The sequence below is a fragment of the Glycine soja genome, chromosome 8 (assembly GCF_004193775.1).
Source record: "Glycine soja cultivar W05 chromosome 8, ASM419377v2, whole genome shotgun sequence".
Taxonomy (NCBI): domain Eukaryota; kingdom Viridiplantae; phylum Streptophyta; class Magnoliopsida; order Fabales; family Fabaceae; genus Glycine; species Glycine soja.
In genome coordinates, this window is record NC_041009.1 from 42,567,233 (window position 1) to 42,583,555 (window position 16,323).

The window sequence follows — 16,323 nt, forward strand, 5'->3', positions numbered from 1 at the left end:
TAAAACAAGCAACACACCATATCATTTTATTATATTCTATTTTTTCCAAATTATCTCTATTTTATTTTTCTCTTCTAAAGCAAATAGAGTCTGGTATCATTTCTCCTTAACATTGAGTGCACTGTGCACACTTGAACACAAGTTTTAACAGCTCTACATTTACATATTTACATATTTTTTTTACATAAAAAAAATGTCTTCTAGTAGAGAAAAAAGAGAATACACAGCAAGGTGCCACGTGGAGCCAATGAGAACCCCAAGTCCCTTATCCCACATCAGAAATCCAATCTAATGCCACCACCAATCATTCACCTCCAAATGCAATATCCAAAAACCAGCCACATTTTCATTGCCACATCACCCACCCCACATCTAAAGCCACTTCCTAGTCCACACACACTTTGCCTACTCTAGTGTCTGATTCATAGGCCCAAGAGCAAAGAAACTAAGAAGATTTTGAGCACAATGGCATCCACACAATGCTTCTTGCACCACCATGCCCTCACCACTCCAACCAGAGCTTCATCACAGCGCTTAGTTGTGAGCACCAAACCAAACCACATTGTTTGCAAGGCACAAAAGCAGGTTGTCCAAGAGGGTGAGGACACTACTAACATTGTCTCTCGCAGGTTGGCCCTCACTGTTCTCATTGGTGCTGCTGCTGTTGGCTCTAAGGTTGCACCTGCTGATGCTGCCTATGGAGAAGCTGGTATTTTACCCTTTTGCCTCTTTCTTTAGATGACCATCGCATGATTATGATCATGCAAGTTATATCTTGGTCCGAGATGGGCTAGTGTTGTTTTCCTTTTATTTTGTACAACTTTGTTCTTTTTTGGTTTTTCTGTTGTAAGGTGTTCATAGTTTGGTTGGGCACCACTTGGGCTAAACTAAGTGTTAGTAATAAAACATTTTGCCCTGTAAAAAAAAAAAAAAAACCCTTCAATACCTCAATCCTGGAGAAAATTGAGGTCAAATGTGGCTACTATGGCGGCAACTTTTGTTTTGGAATGCAATTTGAAAAACCTTGGTATTAGCATTTAGCATTGAGATGAAATTTACAGATTTGTTGTAGAGAGAATTGTCTTTAACTGATCTGAATGGTGTTTGATGGTTCTTGTGGGATAAGGCTTTTTTGTTGTTTGTTTGAAGAGAGAATGCACAACTTGATTATATAATCAGAAAAAAATCATTGTTATTGAACTAACGAGGAGTGCTACCAAGTACCAACACACTCTATCCACCATACTTTCTCATATTGGTTAAATTTATGTTAGTTCTACTAGTTTACTAATCGAAGCTGCGGAATTGAGAATCAGACTCTCGTATTTAGTGGGACCCACATGAGAATTTCATCTGATGATGTTAGAGAGGGTGTTGCAAGTATTTCTCTAATAGTCAGTGAGAAGGGAGCCGGTGCTTTGATTTCTTAAGGAATTCACACTTTCTTTGGTGTCATGTTCTTGGAGAAACCAAAGAACTGCAATACCTTTGCTTTTTAAACCGAAATGCTATTTTGTTGTAAGGAAAGTGTAAGTTTACTTCTGGTTTTTGTGCATTGCCCATTCTTTGCTTGTTAGAGTTTAAAGATGAAAGAAATAGACTGATCATAGGGACCAAACCGAGAAATTTGCATAGGTCTAGATAGTGTGCCAAAAGTGGCTTTCATTGCCCTTTGGCCTTGAAGCATAATAAGCCGACTCAAACATATTGCAGAAATTATAATTGAAAGAATGAGATTGGTGAGGATTAGGGTATTTTTTATAACTTGATTATATAGAATCTGTGATATTATATCAATAAACCCACTATCTCAAATGTTTATACAGTCAAGTGAAGGCCAAAGAATAGTTTTTATCTCAAAAACTTTTGGGTACATTGAGAATTATAACTTCTTTATTATTGTTTTTTTTATTACAGCCAATGTGTTTGGAAAGCCAAAGACAAACACTGACTTCCTTCCATACAATGGGGATGGATTCAAACTCTCAATTCCCTCAAAGTGGAACCCAAGCAAAGAGGTTGAGTACCCAGGTCAGGTTCTTAGATATGAGGACAATTTTGACTCAACCAGCAATGTTGCTGTCATGGTCACTGCAACTGACAAGAAGTCCATCACTGACTATGGTTCACCTGAGGAGTTCCTATCTCAGGTAAAATTATTATAAATTCTATCTTGTTTTCTGATTGATAAGGAAGGTTCATAATATAAACAAATGTATGTACAAAATAGTTTCGAGAATATGTCTCTGAAGTTTAAAGATAATGACAGCAGTTGCTGGCTGAAATTCAAGATTTGGTTTTTCCTTTTTGTAGGTGGATTACTTGCTTGGAAAACAAGCCTTCTTTGGCCAAACTGATGCTGAGGTAATTAATTCATAATTTATGAGTAGCATTATGAGATACATTTTAAAACTAACAATTGTCTGCTCTCTTTTTTTTGGCAAATGCTGTTAAGAAACTAGTTAAGGAATAGGAAACAAAAATAGGAGTAAAATGTATTTAAGGTTCCTCAAGATTTGGTCAAATTTAGTTTTAGTCACTACAGTTTAAAAACTGTGGTTTTAGTCATTATTGTATTTCTGAAATGTGGTGGATTTTGCCCTTTTGACCCTATACTTCATTTTGACTTAACGAGGACTAACCGTTGCTAAATGTCATGTGTAGGAGTGATTTTATCCCAAAAATTACGTTTTTCTGACAGATTCTATAACTTTTGAGTTTGTCCATCTTCTGAACTTTAATTTCTCAGGGTGGTTTTGATTCCAATGCTGTGGCAACTGCAAACATCTTGGAGAGTTCAACGCCTGTCATTGATGGGAAACAGTACTACAGTTTGACTGTGTTGACAAGGACAGCTGATGGAGATGAAGGTGGCAAGCACCAGCTGATTGCAGCAACTGTGAAAGATGGCAAACTATACATTTGCAAGGCTCAAGCTGGAGACAAGAGATGGTTTAAGGGAGCAAGAAGATTTGTGGAGAGCACAGCAAGTTCTTTCAGTGTTGCCTAAGAACTTATCAGTGGAGTGCTATTCTGCATGTGAATCATCTTGAAGGGGTGTGTATGTGTTGAATTATGTGGCCACTTTTTGTCCACAAGTTTCAGTTTTTGAGGCTGTTGGTTGGAGTAAGCACTTTGATTCTTAATTTTTCATGTCTTCTAAGGACTTACCCTCCTCTCTTGCCCCCCCTTTTCTCTCTTTAATTAAGCATTTTAAGTTGCTATAAGCCCTTAAGAAGCATTATGTTTATAAAGGGCTCAAGGGTCCTTTTGCAAAGTGCTTGAATATTTTGTAACAATTTTTTTATTTTAAAAAAATTATTTTATTAATGGACAAATCCTATCCTAAGGGTTATGGCTATCGTTCCATGAAAGTTTAGCAGCAGCAATTAGGTTGCACAATTAAAATCACAAATACAACCATGGCAACCAATAAGTACATAGTAGGTTTTAACAAGTCTCACATGGACTAAAATGGGCTAAAAATATACAATTTTAGTCATTTATGCTTTGCATTATATTTAACTTGATCTTTTATACTTTAAAAAGTTTAGTTTTGTCCTCTTTATGTTTTTTAAGTGAGTCAAAATGGTCCTTTTAAAATAATGATTTTTTTTATTTTATTTTGAGACACAATTTTGAATCCTTTTTGACTAATTTGATATGTGAAATTTGTTCTCTTATATTCACTTGCATGGAAACTATAAAAATAAGCTGATGTTCAAATAAAATATAGAGTTAGAAAATCACGTGAAAAATGAGTCTTACAAGCATCTAGAAAAGAATTTAATATTAGATTTTATAATTTTTGGTTAGTTGTTGGATTCATATTTTATACAATATTTATTATGTTTTTGCCTTTTTGATTCAACCATAAGTTGGTTTTTATAGCTTTTGTGTACATGGGTTTAATAAAATAAGTTTTACATTTTGAATCAATCACAATAGGATTCACAATCATAAACTATCATTCTTTTTGAAATGATCATTTTGATTCACTTTACAAACATAAGGGACTGAACTTAATATAATTTAAAACATAAAAGTGTCCGTTAAGTGTCACTATTTAACCTTTCTTCATTTCTAATGATCTTTTAATCCACTTCAGCTGACACCGGAGCTTAGCCTCTAAGTCTATAGGAGGAGAAGATCTTGAAGACATGATAACTACTACACGAGAGTTTTTTCAAGAGATTAATATGGCCATCCATTAAGTGGTAGCCTCCCAATAAGGCCTTCAACACTAAGTCCTCCTCCAAGCTCAACACTTGTTTCCTAAAAGCCACCCACTATGGCTCAAGTTGGAGGGAGTACACAAAAGTTATGCACCACCAGCCACCAATGGAAATAACACACATATTCCCATTGTAAGAAACTCTAAAAGAGTTCTAGAGGCAAAAAAATCTACTTAATGATGGGATATTTGATTTGCTAAGCATCGATGTAGTAAATATCATGGATGAACACTTGCTACTGAGGACAAGTGTGGTGAGGTCTTCACTTCAGCTGCAAGACTCGTAGAATAAAGAAGACCAAGAATCACCCTGTAGAATAAGAGAAAGATTTAGTAGCCTTTCAACAATAGACTTAGGTGTTGAGTATAGAAGACTGAAATGCTATCTTCAAAAGATACAGTGGTTACACATGAGATGCACAAGACAAATTATGTGTGAGTGAGTTATATTTTTTATTTTAAAAAATAAATTTAAAACTAAAAAGAATAATATTATTGTTTGTAATTAATTTTTAAACACTTTAAATATAATACGTTTAAATGCAATGCTTCACTAAGGGATATAACACTCATAGTAGAAGGAGCAAATTGCACTCATCTCTCCTCTATTGTGTTTATGACCTATTACACACACCCCTTAAATGTTGGACCCTTATATAAACCTCCCCTAATTTTTGCAATTTTGTTACACAAATTTCATGTGTATGCACATGCTCGTTCAATGATAATTTTAGACAAAAAAAAACCATATCTTAATTCTTTGCTGGCAGACAGTGTGTTCTTTGTTGGTCATGGACATGAATAATAAACTAAACCAAAAGAAGGTCATGTGTCATGCACATGCTTGTTCAATGATAATTTTAGACAAAAATACCCATATCTTCATCCTTTGTAGGGACACAATGTGTTCTTCGTTGGCCATGACCATGAACAATAAACTAAACCAAACAAATCTCATGGAGCAAATCAATAAATGATGGGTGTTTTGAAGAACACAACCAACCCAAAATTGGCACAACATCTATGGATAGAAATTAAAAATAAACTTCTCAAAGCAATCAACACTTCTTTGGGGTCCCCAATGGGTGATTCATTCACGTTTAGTTACCATGGGCTGCAATTGCTATTGCTCCCTAATATTCTAAGAACCAAAATTCATGATTTGGAGGGTTTAGTTTGGTTTGGTTTTGCAATTCTAGGATGAAGATTAGGGATCTGGTGTTAATTTAGAGGGAGCGGGTGTGGCAGAGGCAATCGAAGGAGGTGTAGAGGAGGTTTGTATAGAGGCGGGAGAGGTAGAATGTGGTAAGGAGTTCTGTTGCTATTGGTGGTGACTAAGTTTTGAGATAATTTGGTGAAGATTAGGGATGATGAAATTGGTGAAAAAACACAGAATTTTTTGAACTTTTTCCTAAAAAAATTAACACTTCAATTAACAATGAGACTTAGGAGTGCAAAAATAATGAATTTTAATCAAGAAGATGCGAGTGTAATAAGCCACCATCAACCTAGGAGGTGAGTATAATTTACTCTAACAACAACCATGCCAATTGATAGGAGCTTAAAGAATGATACATAGACACAACTATGCCAATTGACAATAACAACACACATGAATACTTCTACAACATAAATTTAAACATCCTCTAACAAAAATAGAAAAATTAATATAAAATGAATACTTCTACAATATAAATTTTTATATCAATCTTTCATATCAACGGAAATAACAATGCTTCCACAAACACACATATAATTTATAGTATAGATGAAAAAATAAAAATTATAGATAATAACAACAGAGTGAAAACATCATATTTGTGAGAAAAATATATATTTAAATAATAAAACAACCATTTACTGCTATAAAAAAAGACTACCATTTACTAATTAAACAACCCACTATTTTATTGGTATCTAGCTTAACTAACTCATTAAATCCAACTTGTATTAACATCTCTATCAAATATTATTTAATAATTAACAAATACTCCAAGTTCTAAACAACTTAAATTATGCAACACCAAGTTCTAACCACTTATAATCAAACAAATGTACACATACATCAATGGACATTAAATATCCATACTTTTTTATTTTTCTTCTTATTTTCAAAAGGGTCAGTTCAAGTATGTACAACTATTTTCGAGTACAATACTTAGGTATGAATAATATATTTTTTTTTGACAATTTGTCTTGATTGATTGAAATTTATGAAATGCATCTAACAAGAATGGTACTATTTTCATGGTTACAAAGGAAAACAAAAATGCAACAGTTGAATTAAGTAGGAAGGAAGCTAGGTATATACCAAACCACAAAGCCCAAATAATTTAAAAAACTGAACCACAAAGACAATACCAAACAAACAAAGGGTGATTATCGGAAAAAACAAACAATGGGAAATGTAATGCAGTGAGACGAAGAGCAGAAGAAGCCAATAGATTAGATTAAGAAAGAAAAAGGAGAAAATAGAAAGAAAAATAAAAGAGAAGAGAATTCAGTGGAATAATCGATGAAAAATTTCTCTATATAAAGAGATATCCACACACAACACAAACTCTTCTTCTTCTGTGCTTCGGTAACTGCAGAGAGAAAGGAAGAAAAGAGAAGAAGAAGAAGAAACATTGCGAAGCATAGAACTTAGAACCAAGCGGAAGGAGGAATCGGCGGTGCTCCCCCGGCAATCGCTCATCGGCGCCGGCGAACTTCAGATCGCTTCTCTTGCTTCTCCGGTAAGTCGGTGGATCATCACCGCCGCGTTCTTCTGTTTCCTCACTTCGTGGATCTGCGGTTTCTGTTGCCGATTGTCGCGTTTCTCTATCGTTCGGTTCATTTCCGATTCTTGTTTGTGAAAGTAGATTTTTCGTGTTCGTGATTTTTTAGTTCGTTAGCGTCTTCGGTGTGTGCGTTCGCGGTTTAGCGTCGGTTTGGTGTTTACGGATTAGAATCTGGTGGATGTGTTGTGTTGTTTAGGGAATATGAGTATGTTCTTGTTTTTGTTGCGGATTGTGGTTAATCGATGATTCAATTCGAGGAACTTGGTTTTGCTGTTCTGATTTGTGGTTCTTGTGACGAGTTTTATGGTTGTTTGGTTATTTATTGTTGGTTTTCTGTGTGCAGAGGTTTGTGCCTTGCGGTTTTTTTCAGAGGCATTTGTTGTTGGAAATCTTGCAGTACGGGTTTGTTTGGCTCACCGGTGGAAAATTGTTATATATGGGCTGAGGTGTGCTTTTCATGGGAGGTGTGGAGGATGAAGAACCAGCTTTGAAACGCATGAAATTATCCTCTAAAGGATTAGTTGGTCTCTCAAACGGTTCGTCTTCAGTGGAGTCTGTTGGAGGCTCTTCTAGTGACTTGATGGCTCGGCCCCTGTCATCTGAAGGGGACGGCGAAGTTATTGGTTCCAAAGGGGTTATAAAAAGGGAGGAATTTGTTAGGATAATCACAAAGGCATTGTATTCGCTTGGTTACAAGAAGAGCGGGGCACGCCTAGAGGAGGAGTCTGGCATACCTTTGCATTCGTCCGTAGTGAATCAGTTTATGCAGCATATACTTGATGGGCATTGGGACGAGAGTGTAGCCACATTGAATAAAATTGGTCTAGCAGATGAAAATGTTGTCCGGGCAGCTTCGTTTTTGATATTGGAGCAGAAGTTTTTTGAGCTTCTGGATGGGGAAAAGGTCATGGATGCTTTGAAGACGTTGAGGACTGAGATTACACCACTTTGCTCCGATAGTAGTAGAATTCGTGAACTTTCTTCCCGCATGCTTTCTCCATGTGGCCAGGCTGGTTCTTCTAAGCGAGATATTGTACTGGTGAGGTCTCGGTCAAAACTACTGGAGGAATTGCAAAAGCTCCTTCCCCCAACAGTACTGATACCTGAAAAGAGATTGGAACATCTAGTTGAACAAGCCCTTATCTTGCAACGAGAGGCGTGCCTGTTTCATAACTCATTGGATAAAGAGATGTCATTATATTCAGATCATCACTGTGGAAAAACTCAGATACCTTCTAGGACATTACAGGTCAGAAAACGTTATGTCTCTATGATGTGAGGTTTATGTGGGAACCTTTATACTTCTAAAATGACCGTAATTTTCTGAACAATCTTTATTGGTTACTTTTTACTCGTTAGTCAGTTGTGGCAACATCATCCTCTTTCTGATTGCTTTTTGCTAGGTAGAACTCTATGGTTGTTTACTTATTCTTGTTCCTTTACTGACTTTTTTTCTCGTTCTTTTTCTTTCATCGGGGATTTATGATGAAGCCATGGATGTTTAACAGTTTGTGTTTCCTTTTTGTATTCAATAGTTGTACTTAATTATAAAGTTACCTTTTGAAGTACTAAATTTTCTGAATATTAGTTTTGGATCTGGAAAATGGCTATGATTATTGTATACTAAATGTGGATCATTTTTCTCTTTTGCCTCCGCATATATGATGAAGCATTAATGCATTATTGATGAGAAAACTTTTGTAGAGGGACCACCAAATAACATTATGTTGATAGTTGTTTCACACTAATTGTCAAAGATGCTCATCTTTATCATAAAAAGATATAAAGCCCTTTTGTACTAGAAATGTAGCATAAGCTGTACTTGGGAAACATGAAGCTTCTCTATCCTTAGGCTTTTGGGTGTGCTATGCTAGAGCTTACTTTAGTTCTAGAATTTCTGTTTCTCTTATTGATATTGAATTACTTAAACATCATTCATATTGGGTTCTGGTTACCCTGGTTTGCTTATAGGTTCAACTATATTTCAAGAATGTTCTTGTCAATTGTAGCTTGTATTATGTCCTATATTTTCTCATTCTTATTACTCCTATATCCTTCTAATTCTTTAAAGACTCTTCTAGTCATGTGCATCTGTTGTTTCAGCTCTCAGCCTTAACCTCAACTTCTCTGTACTTTGTTGTCATTTTGTGTATGTTGACTTATATATCTGTAAATGTAGGTAATTTTTCCCTAATTGAAATAATTCCTATATGTGCTATGAACAATCACACATTATTACCATAAATTGGGGCCTGCTTGTGTAAACAACTTAATTAAGGATTTATTGAATAAGAACTTATTATGTATGTACTTATTATAAATTGTTTCTTGCTGATAAAAAAAAAATTATAAACTGTTTCTATAATCAAAGAGGAAATATGATTAATCTGTTTTCATAGAATCTGTAAGCTTTTTTCATAAGTTATCCGGTAAAGTTTATTAAAATAAGCCAAAAAAAGTTTATGCACATATTGTAAACTCTCCCAAAGACTTGCACCTACCCAGTGCTTATGTCATCAGATAAGTCCAAATAAGTTATAAATAAGGATGAGCTAGATTTTGCTATAACTATAGGACTGCACCCCTATCTTTTTTCCTTGGTTTTGGAAGCTGGTGCCACATTGCATGCTTGTTGCAAATGATATAGTCTTGATTAGTGTTGAGACAAAATAAATGGGAAGTTGGAGATATGGAGATTGAAGATTAGTTTTTGGGGCCCATGTCTTTTGTTTAAGTAAAAGTGGAGTATATGGGATATAAATTTAGCAAAGAGTGAACTAATCCTAACTTAGAATTGAAAATTGGAGACTATTACATATGATAAGTCAGTAAGTCACAGTTTAAGTATTGTGGGTCCATTATAGAAAACAATGGAGAAAGAGGGAGATATAATTTTGTAAATCATACTATTCAAGTAGGGTGGGGAAAATGGAAGTGTTTCGGATGTCATCTACGATAGAAAGGTACTACTCAAACTCAAGGAAAATTTTACTTCATATCAATAATATTTGCAGTGTTGTATGGAATTGAATGTCGGGTGATACAAAGCTAACAAAAGAATAAATTTAATGTAGCTCATACAAGAATGTTAAGTTGGATGAATGGACATATTAGACAAGATACAATGGAGAATAAATTTAATTAGAAGTGAAGCCCGGGGTAGCACTTATGGTATAAAAGAAGGCAGAAGATCATCTTTGGTGGTTTGGGCATGTGGAAAGGCGGGTAGAAGCCCCAATAATCAAAGAATAGCCTAATTGCTAGAGTACGAAGGAAACTCAGAAGAACTATATGTGAACTCATTAAGAAGGATTTAGAAGTCAATCGTTTGTTGATAGAAATGATTTGATAAACATTATGGTGTCGTTTGATCCACCTAGCCAATCTCACCAAGTGGGAAAAGGCTTGGTTGTTGTTTCTGTTGTAGCTACATGATGGTATGCAATGTTGTTAAATATCGGCCATGGCGATGGCATGACATGGCAGAATGGCTGAATGGCATGATGGATTTTTGCCAACTACCATAGGCCATTTGTTAAGGGAGGCCCGCTATGGCGACTCTATAAGGCGCAATGGCATGCTTATATGGCAGAATTTTGGCCTTCCGCCATCCACCATCCGCCATCCGCCATCTGCCATTAATAACACTGATGATATGTCAGGTCTTGAAGTCTTATGCTTGTTTAAATAAATAACTTTGTGGAGTTAAATGTATATTTCCAAAATGATGCTTTTGGGATTTCCAAAGTGCTGTTGAAATAATATTTGGTTAGAATTAACGAATATAAGGCATCAAGCATCAAGCAGTTCATAGCTTCATATTAAATAGAAGCTAAAGAGTGTACATGTATGTTGTTGATCTATGAGCTGCTGGACAGTTGATGGACATTATTCGGTTCTCTTATGTATGTCCATGACTTTGTTGATTGATTAGCTGATTGGTGATATTGGGGACTCCTTGAGAATTTTTTAGTGAAGAGTCGTGTCACTCCATAAGTTCTTATTAAATAGAAGCTAAAGGTTGTGCATTAACATCAATTCCTTTTGGGGTGAAACAAATTGAGAGGGGAATGAGAATGGAAGCAATGAAAGTAGGGAAATAGAATGGATGGAATTCTCCACTTCAGTTTCAGATATGTATAAATTGGGTGGAATGAAAAAGAGAAGAATCTGATTTTTTTTTGTCTGGGGACAAACCAATTGAAAGTAAGAAACATATCAATGGTAAAATAACACTGATGACAAGTCTAGGACATGAGCTTTTGCATTGTCAAAGCCTGCTGGACTAATGAATTACTTTTCGAAGTTATTCCTAACACTTTCTGAGTCAGAAGTCAGAACCAGTGTTGTTAAATTGTGGCCATGGCTCCACCATGGTGTAGCGGATTTTTTTACAACTGCCGGCATCATAATGTGCAATCTGCTATGGCATGTTATATGGCAGAATTTTGGCCTTCTGCCAAGTTCCGCCATCTGCCATTGATTACATTGGTTATGACCACTGGATTCCTCACACTTTTGTCCACAGAATGTTTCGTTTATACAATGATCATCTTGTACTTACTTTCTATGGCATATAAAGACATCTGTGTTCTGATTTTATTTTCTTTTTCCTGTAAATATTCTGACAGATATTAGAAGCACACGATGATGAAGTTTGGTATGTGCAATTTTCGCATAATGGGAAATATTTAGCTTCAGCATCAAATGATCGATCTGCAATCATTTGGGAGGTAATATCTGATGGTGAAACATATGATGACATATCTGTTCTATTTTTATCAACAGATCCTCATTGCACATATCAATTGTAATATTTTATTCATGTCACATACACAAATAGAATATGATGACATGCACTGTTCGTTTTATAACTGGGAAGGATATCTGCATCCATTAGCATGATCCCAAGTTCAACAATGTCCAATTCTATCATACCTTGTTCTTTACTTTTGCAATATGTAGGTCATGTTTCATTGAAAATAGTGAGAGCTTAACCCTAACACTGTATGATGTGTTCAAAGACAGTAAATCATCTCAAAGATACAGTCGGTGGTTAGATTGAGTGTAGTCTACTGGTATAGTGAAAGCCAGAGCACAGAGAAGTTAGACCAAATTAATTTCTATCTAAATGGAAACAAAGACAAATGGAAAAGCATGGATTTTTTATGTATAGATGGTTATCACTGTGTATGTCCTATTTTTTTTTGGATCCAGTAGAAGGAACATAAAATCTTGTGGCATTGTCTTGTTTATTAAATGGAACCATTTTAGTAAGATGGAAAGGAATGTCTGTTGGTCCTTGCCACCTCTGAATTTTTATTAAATGGAACCATTTTAGTAAGAGAAACAATTTGAATTGGTAATGGTATATGTATTATTTACCTATATGCAATATGTCTACCCCCTTATAATATTAATCCAGAGAATGCAAAGCACAACTGCCCAGCTTGCAGCCACAAGAACATAATAGAATGCAAAACTGACTCTTCCTCCAATCTCTACAGGTTTACACTTGACAGACCCCTTTCCCATAGCTAGCTGTGACAGCTCAGCCTACTAGCATTTCCCTTCCTACCCCTTTTAGTATATACTTGCAAAATCATAGGCTTGTGAATGAGTTTTACCACCCCATGTCCTGTTGCTTCGATTGGGTTTCTAAATTCGCTGGCCCTAACATTGCCCTCTCTTTTGAAGCCTTGTCCCCAAGGCTGACATGGTAAAGGCCTCTTCCCATGTAGCTTCTTCAACATGTTTGCTGCTCCATTGAATGAGCCATTCAGTTTTCACTTTTCAAAACGTTCTGTAGCCCTCCCTTAGCTCTAGACAATGCTTCCAACAGCTGTGACTTCTGCAATTCCTGCGCCATTCACTTTTTTGGTTCATGTCTCTGCCTGATCCCTCCACTCTTTTCCTGCAGCTTCCAAAGAAGTTACATGAACATCTATGTTGGCAACCTATGATGCACAGATATTATGTGTATTAGATACAATACATATTCAATATAACAATACAATTATTCTTACAATATAGGAATACGATACAATATAAGATACATATCTACATATAAATAGGATTTGAAACCTTTTTCTTTCCTGACGATTCCACAAAAAGTTACCCCTCCATTTTGACTTCTGTTTCTTCACACTTTACAAGTTTTTTTTTGTGTTTTGTTCTATCTTCTGTTAACATTGGCCACTGTTCACACACACAGACAAACAAACTAAATGTACTTAAAGTTGTGCATTGGGTTTCACATTCTGTGCTTTTTGCCTTTTCATTTAATAGGTTGACATGAATGGTGAACTGTCTGTCAAGCATAAATTGTCTGGTCACCAGAAACCTGTTTCTTCTGTTTCATGGAGTCCTAATGACCAAGAGCTCCTCACGTGTGGTGTGGAGGAGGCTGTTAGGCGTTGGGATGTCTCTACCGGTACGTGCCTGCAAGTTTATGAAAAAAACGGTCCTGGCCTCATCTCCTGTGCATGGTTTCCAAGTGGGAAATATATACTTTCTGGCCTCAGTGACAAGAGCATTTGCATGTGGGATTTAGATGGGAAAGAAGTGGAGTCTTGGAAAGGACAAAGAACCCTTAAGATTTCTGATTTGGAAATAACAGGTGATGGGGAACACATGCTGAGTATTTGTAAAGACAATTCAATACTGTACTTCAACAAAGAAACGAGGGATGAGAGATATATTGATGAGGACCAGACAATAACTTCCTTCTCTTTATCAAAGGATAGCAGACTCTTGTTGGTTAATCTTTTGAACCAAGAAATACATCTTTGGAATATAGAAGGCGATCCTAAACTTGTTGGCAAGTACAGAAGTCATAAACGCAGCCGGTTCGTTATCAGATCTTGCTTTGGTGGTCTTGAGCAATCTTTTATTGCTAGTGGTAGTGAGGATTCTCAGGTATTGATTTTAAATCCCCAATGTACAAATACATAATTTTTATTTATTTTATTATTTTGATGTTATTTTGTAGGTGGTTCGATTTTCAAATCTCGATGTTTTGCTATGCATTATTCATGCAGTCAGAAATTCAGAGTCGTCGGATGAAAATCAAATGACTAAGATTTATCTTTATAAATTAGATTTAAAACATGAATTCAAGAACTGAGTTGTCTGATATTCATCCAACAGTTACAAATGTTCTGACTGCATGAAAAACCGATTGCACCGAATCCAGTGTCATGATTTTCCTTTATTTCGTACTGTGGACAATTTGGACAAAAGCCAAATTGAGTTTTTAATGGGTTTGTGTCTTTTTTGGTTAGGTTTACATATGGCACAGAAGCTCGGGGGATTTAATAGAGACATTGCCTGGTCATTCTGGAGCAGTTAACTGTGTGAGCTGGAATCCAGCTAACCCACACATGTTAGCCTCCGCCAGTGATGACCGGACAATTCGGATATGGGGCCTAAAGCGCCTGAATGTAAAGTACCCTAATGTACGCACCAATGGCGTCCATTACTGCAATGGCGGCGAATTTAGATGAACCTACGCAAACTGTTTCCAATTCCATTTCTTTTTTTAACCTTGCAATTGTACGTGTAAATACCTTCACTATCACAAGTAGACGACATTCATACCTAAACATGCATGTGACTTTTCATCAATCTCAAAATAAATTCTTATTTTATTTTAAGCGTGTTTAATTTATCCTTTTTTTTTATCTTAGTTTGAATAATTGACTTCAAGAAAAAAGGAATTCTTGAATTCTTGTTTTCTATATAAAAACTAATTTGAGATTTATGGATGTGAAATAAGAGAGATTTGAAAGGTGTTGATAGAGTTTTTGAGAGAGAAAAAAGAAAGACTAAAGATATTATTATTGATTCAGACTTAATACACCTGAATAAGATAGTTAGTAACTGCTCTAACAGCTCTACCATAATAATAGAATCACAATTGTTCTAGTTGAATCACAACTGCTCTAGTAGAATAACAACTCATGAATCATAGAATAAAACTTAATACATTAATACCCCTGAAACTCAATGTAGTTGAGAATCAGAAATGGACTTAACTACATTGAGTTTGGACCTAAGAAAGAGAAACCAAGTTGGTGAGGCTTAGCGAGGACATCAATCCACTGATTTATAGCAGTAATATGATACACATTGAGTTCTTTAGCTAAGACTTTCTCTTTGACAAAAAAGATGTCAATTTCCATGTGCTTAGTCCAGGAATGAAGAACTAGATTATGAGTAATAACTATTGCAGTTTGATAGTCACAATAAATCTCTGGGGTCTAAAAAGGAACTGATAATCCATGTAACCTCAGTCATGGCTTGAGCCAAGCTCCTATATTCTGCTTCAGTGGAAGATCTAGCCACAATTTGTAGTTTCTTAGACCACCGTGAAATCAAATTAGGACCAAAATAAACCACTGCATCAAAGGTAGACCCTTTATCATCTGGATCCGATGCCGAATCAGCATCACACATGAATTTAATTGTAAAAGGCTAAGAGGAAGAAGTAACCTTGAAATGCAAACCATGATGAATAGAGCCTTTTAAGTACCTTAGAATGTGAACTGTCCAATGAGAGTCCATAGGATTAGCCATGAATTGACAAACCTTGTTCACAACATAGCTTAACTCAGGCCTTGTAATGGTTGTGTATTAGAGAGCACCAACAACAGGCATATAGAGAGATGAATCACTGAGCCATCTTTGGTTAACTTGTGTCGTCACAGGGGAAGAAATAGATCGTGCTTCTGCCATTTTGGTTTTCTGAAGAAAATCTTCTATATATTTACTTTGAGTTAGTAGAATAGTCCCATCAACCACTGATTTGATTTCTATACCAAGAAAATAGTCAAGTTTTCCCAATTGTTTAAGAGAAAAATTGGAATGCAGCTTGGTGGTGAGTTGCTGAATTATAACATTGGAGGTAGTAGTAATAATGATATCATCTACATAAACAAGAATGTAGATAATGTGTCCTGTGTCTTTATAAACAAACAATGAAGGATTGCACTTGCTGGCCACAAATCCAAGTTGTAAAAGAATTCCTTTGAGCCTATCAAACCATTGTCTTGGGGCTTGTTTAAGGCTATACAAAGCTTTTTGTAGCTTGCAAATCAAGGTTTTATCGAAACTTTCGAAGCCTTGTGGCTGCTACATGTAGATAGTTTCTTCAAGATGACCATTTAAAAAGGCATTGTTGACATCTAGCTGGAACAAATCACATTTATTAGTGAGAGCAAGAGTGATAATCAACTTGATTGTAACATGTTTTATCATAGGATAAAATGTTTCATTAAAGTCACAACCAGCAACTGATGAAATCCTTTA

General features: G+C 35.7%; 2 protein-coding genes across 2 annotated transcripts; both read left to right on the top strand.

Annotated features, from left to right (window-relative positions):
* Nucleotides 1–377: 377 nt before the first annotated feature.
* LOC114423316 (oxygen-evolving enhancer protein 2, chloroplastic-like) lies at nucleotides 378–3,341 on the top strand. The gene is made up of 4 exons (XM_028390024.1): nucleotides 378–709; nucleotides 1,918–2,150; nucleotides 2,314–2,364; nucleotides 2,750–3,341. Exons 1-4 carry the CDS (start codon nucleotides 466–468, stop codon nucleotides 3,008–3,010), a joined length of 789 nt encoding a protein of 262 aa, XP_028245825.1. The 5' UTR covers nucleotides 378–465; the 3' UTR covers nucleotides 3,011–3,341.
* Nucleotides 3,342–6,590: 3,249 nt separating this feature from the next.
* LOC114423318 (WD repeat-containing protein 26 homolog) lies at nucleotides 6,591–14,669 on the top strand. Its single transcript, XM_028390025.1, has 5 exons — nucleotides 6,591–6,969; nucleotides 7,358–8,263; nucleotides 11,646–11,747; nucleotides 13,303–13,932; nucleotides 14,298–14,669. Exons 2-5 carry the CDS (start codon nucleotides 7,472–7,474, stop codon nucleotides 14,517–14,519), a joined length of 1,746 nt encoding a protein of 581 aa, XP_028245826.1. The 5' UTR covers nucleotides 6,591–6,969; nucleotides 7,358–7,471; the 3' UTR covers nucleotides 14,520–14,669.
* Nucleotides 14,670–16,323: the final 1,654 nt, after the last annotated feature.

Excerpts from the sequence above, each read along its gene's own strand:
- LOC114423316 (XM_028390024.1), top strand. The coding sequence starts at position 466 with ATGGCATCCACACAATGCTTCTTGCACCACCATGCCCTCACCACTCCA. Across the intron at positions 710-1,917 it reads TGCTGCCTATGGAGAAGCTG|CCAATGTGTTTGGAAAGCCA; the intron begins GTATTTTACCCT and ends TTTTTATTACAG. Across the intron at positions 2,151-2,313 it reads CTGAGGAGTTCCTATCTCAG|GTGGATTACTTGCTTGGAAA; the intron begins GTAAAATTATTA and ends TCCTTTTTGTAG.
- LOC114423318 (XM_028390025.1), top strand. The coding sequence starts at position 7,472 with ATGGGAGGTGTGGAGGATGAAGAACCAGCTTTGAAACGCATGAAATTA. Across the intron at positions 8,264-11,645 it reads TACCTTCTAGGACATTACAG|ATATTAGAAGCACACGATGA; the intron begins GTCAGAAAACGT and ends ATATTCTGACAG. Across the intron at positions 11,748-13,302 it reads GATCTGCAATCATTTGGGAG|GTTGACATGAATGGTGAACT; the intron begins GTAATATCTGAT and ends TTCATTTAATAG.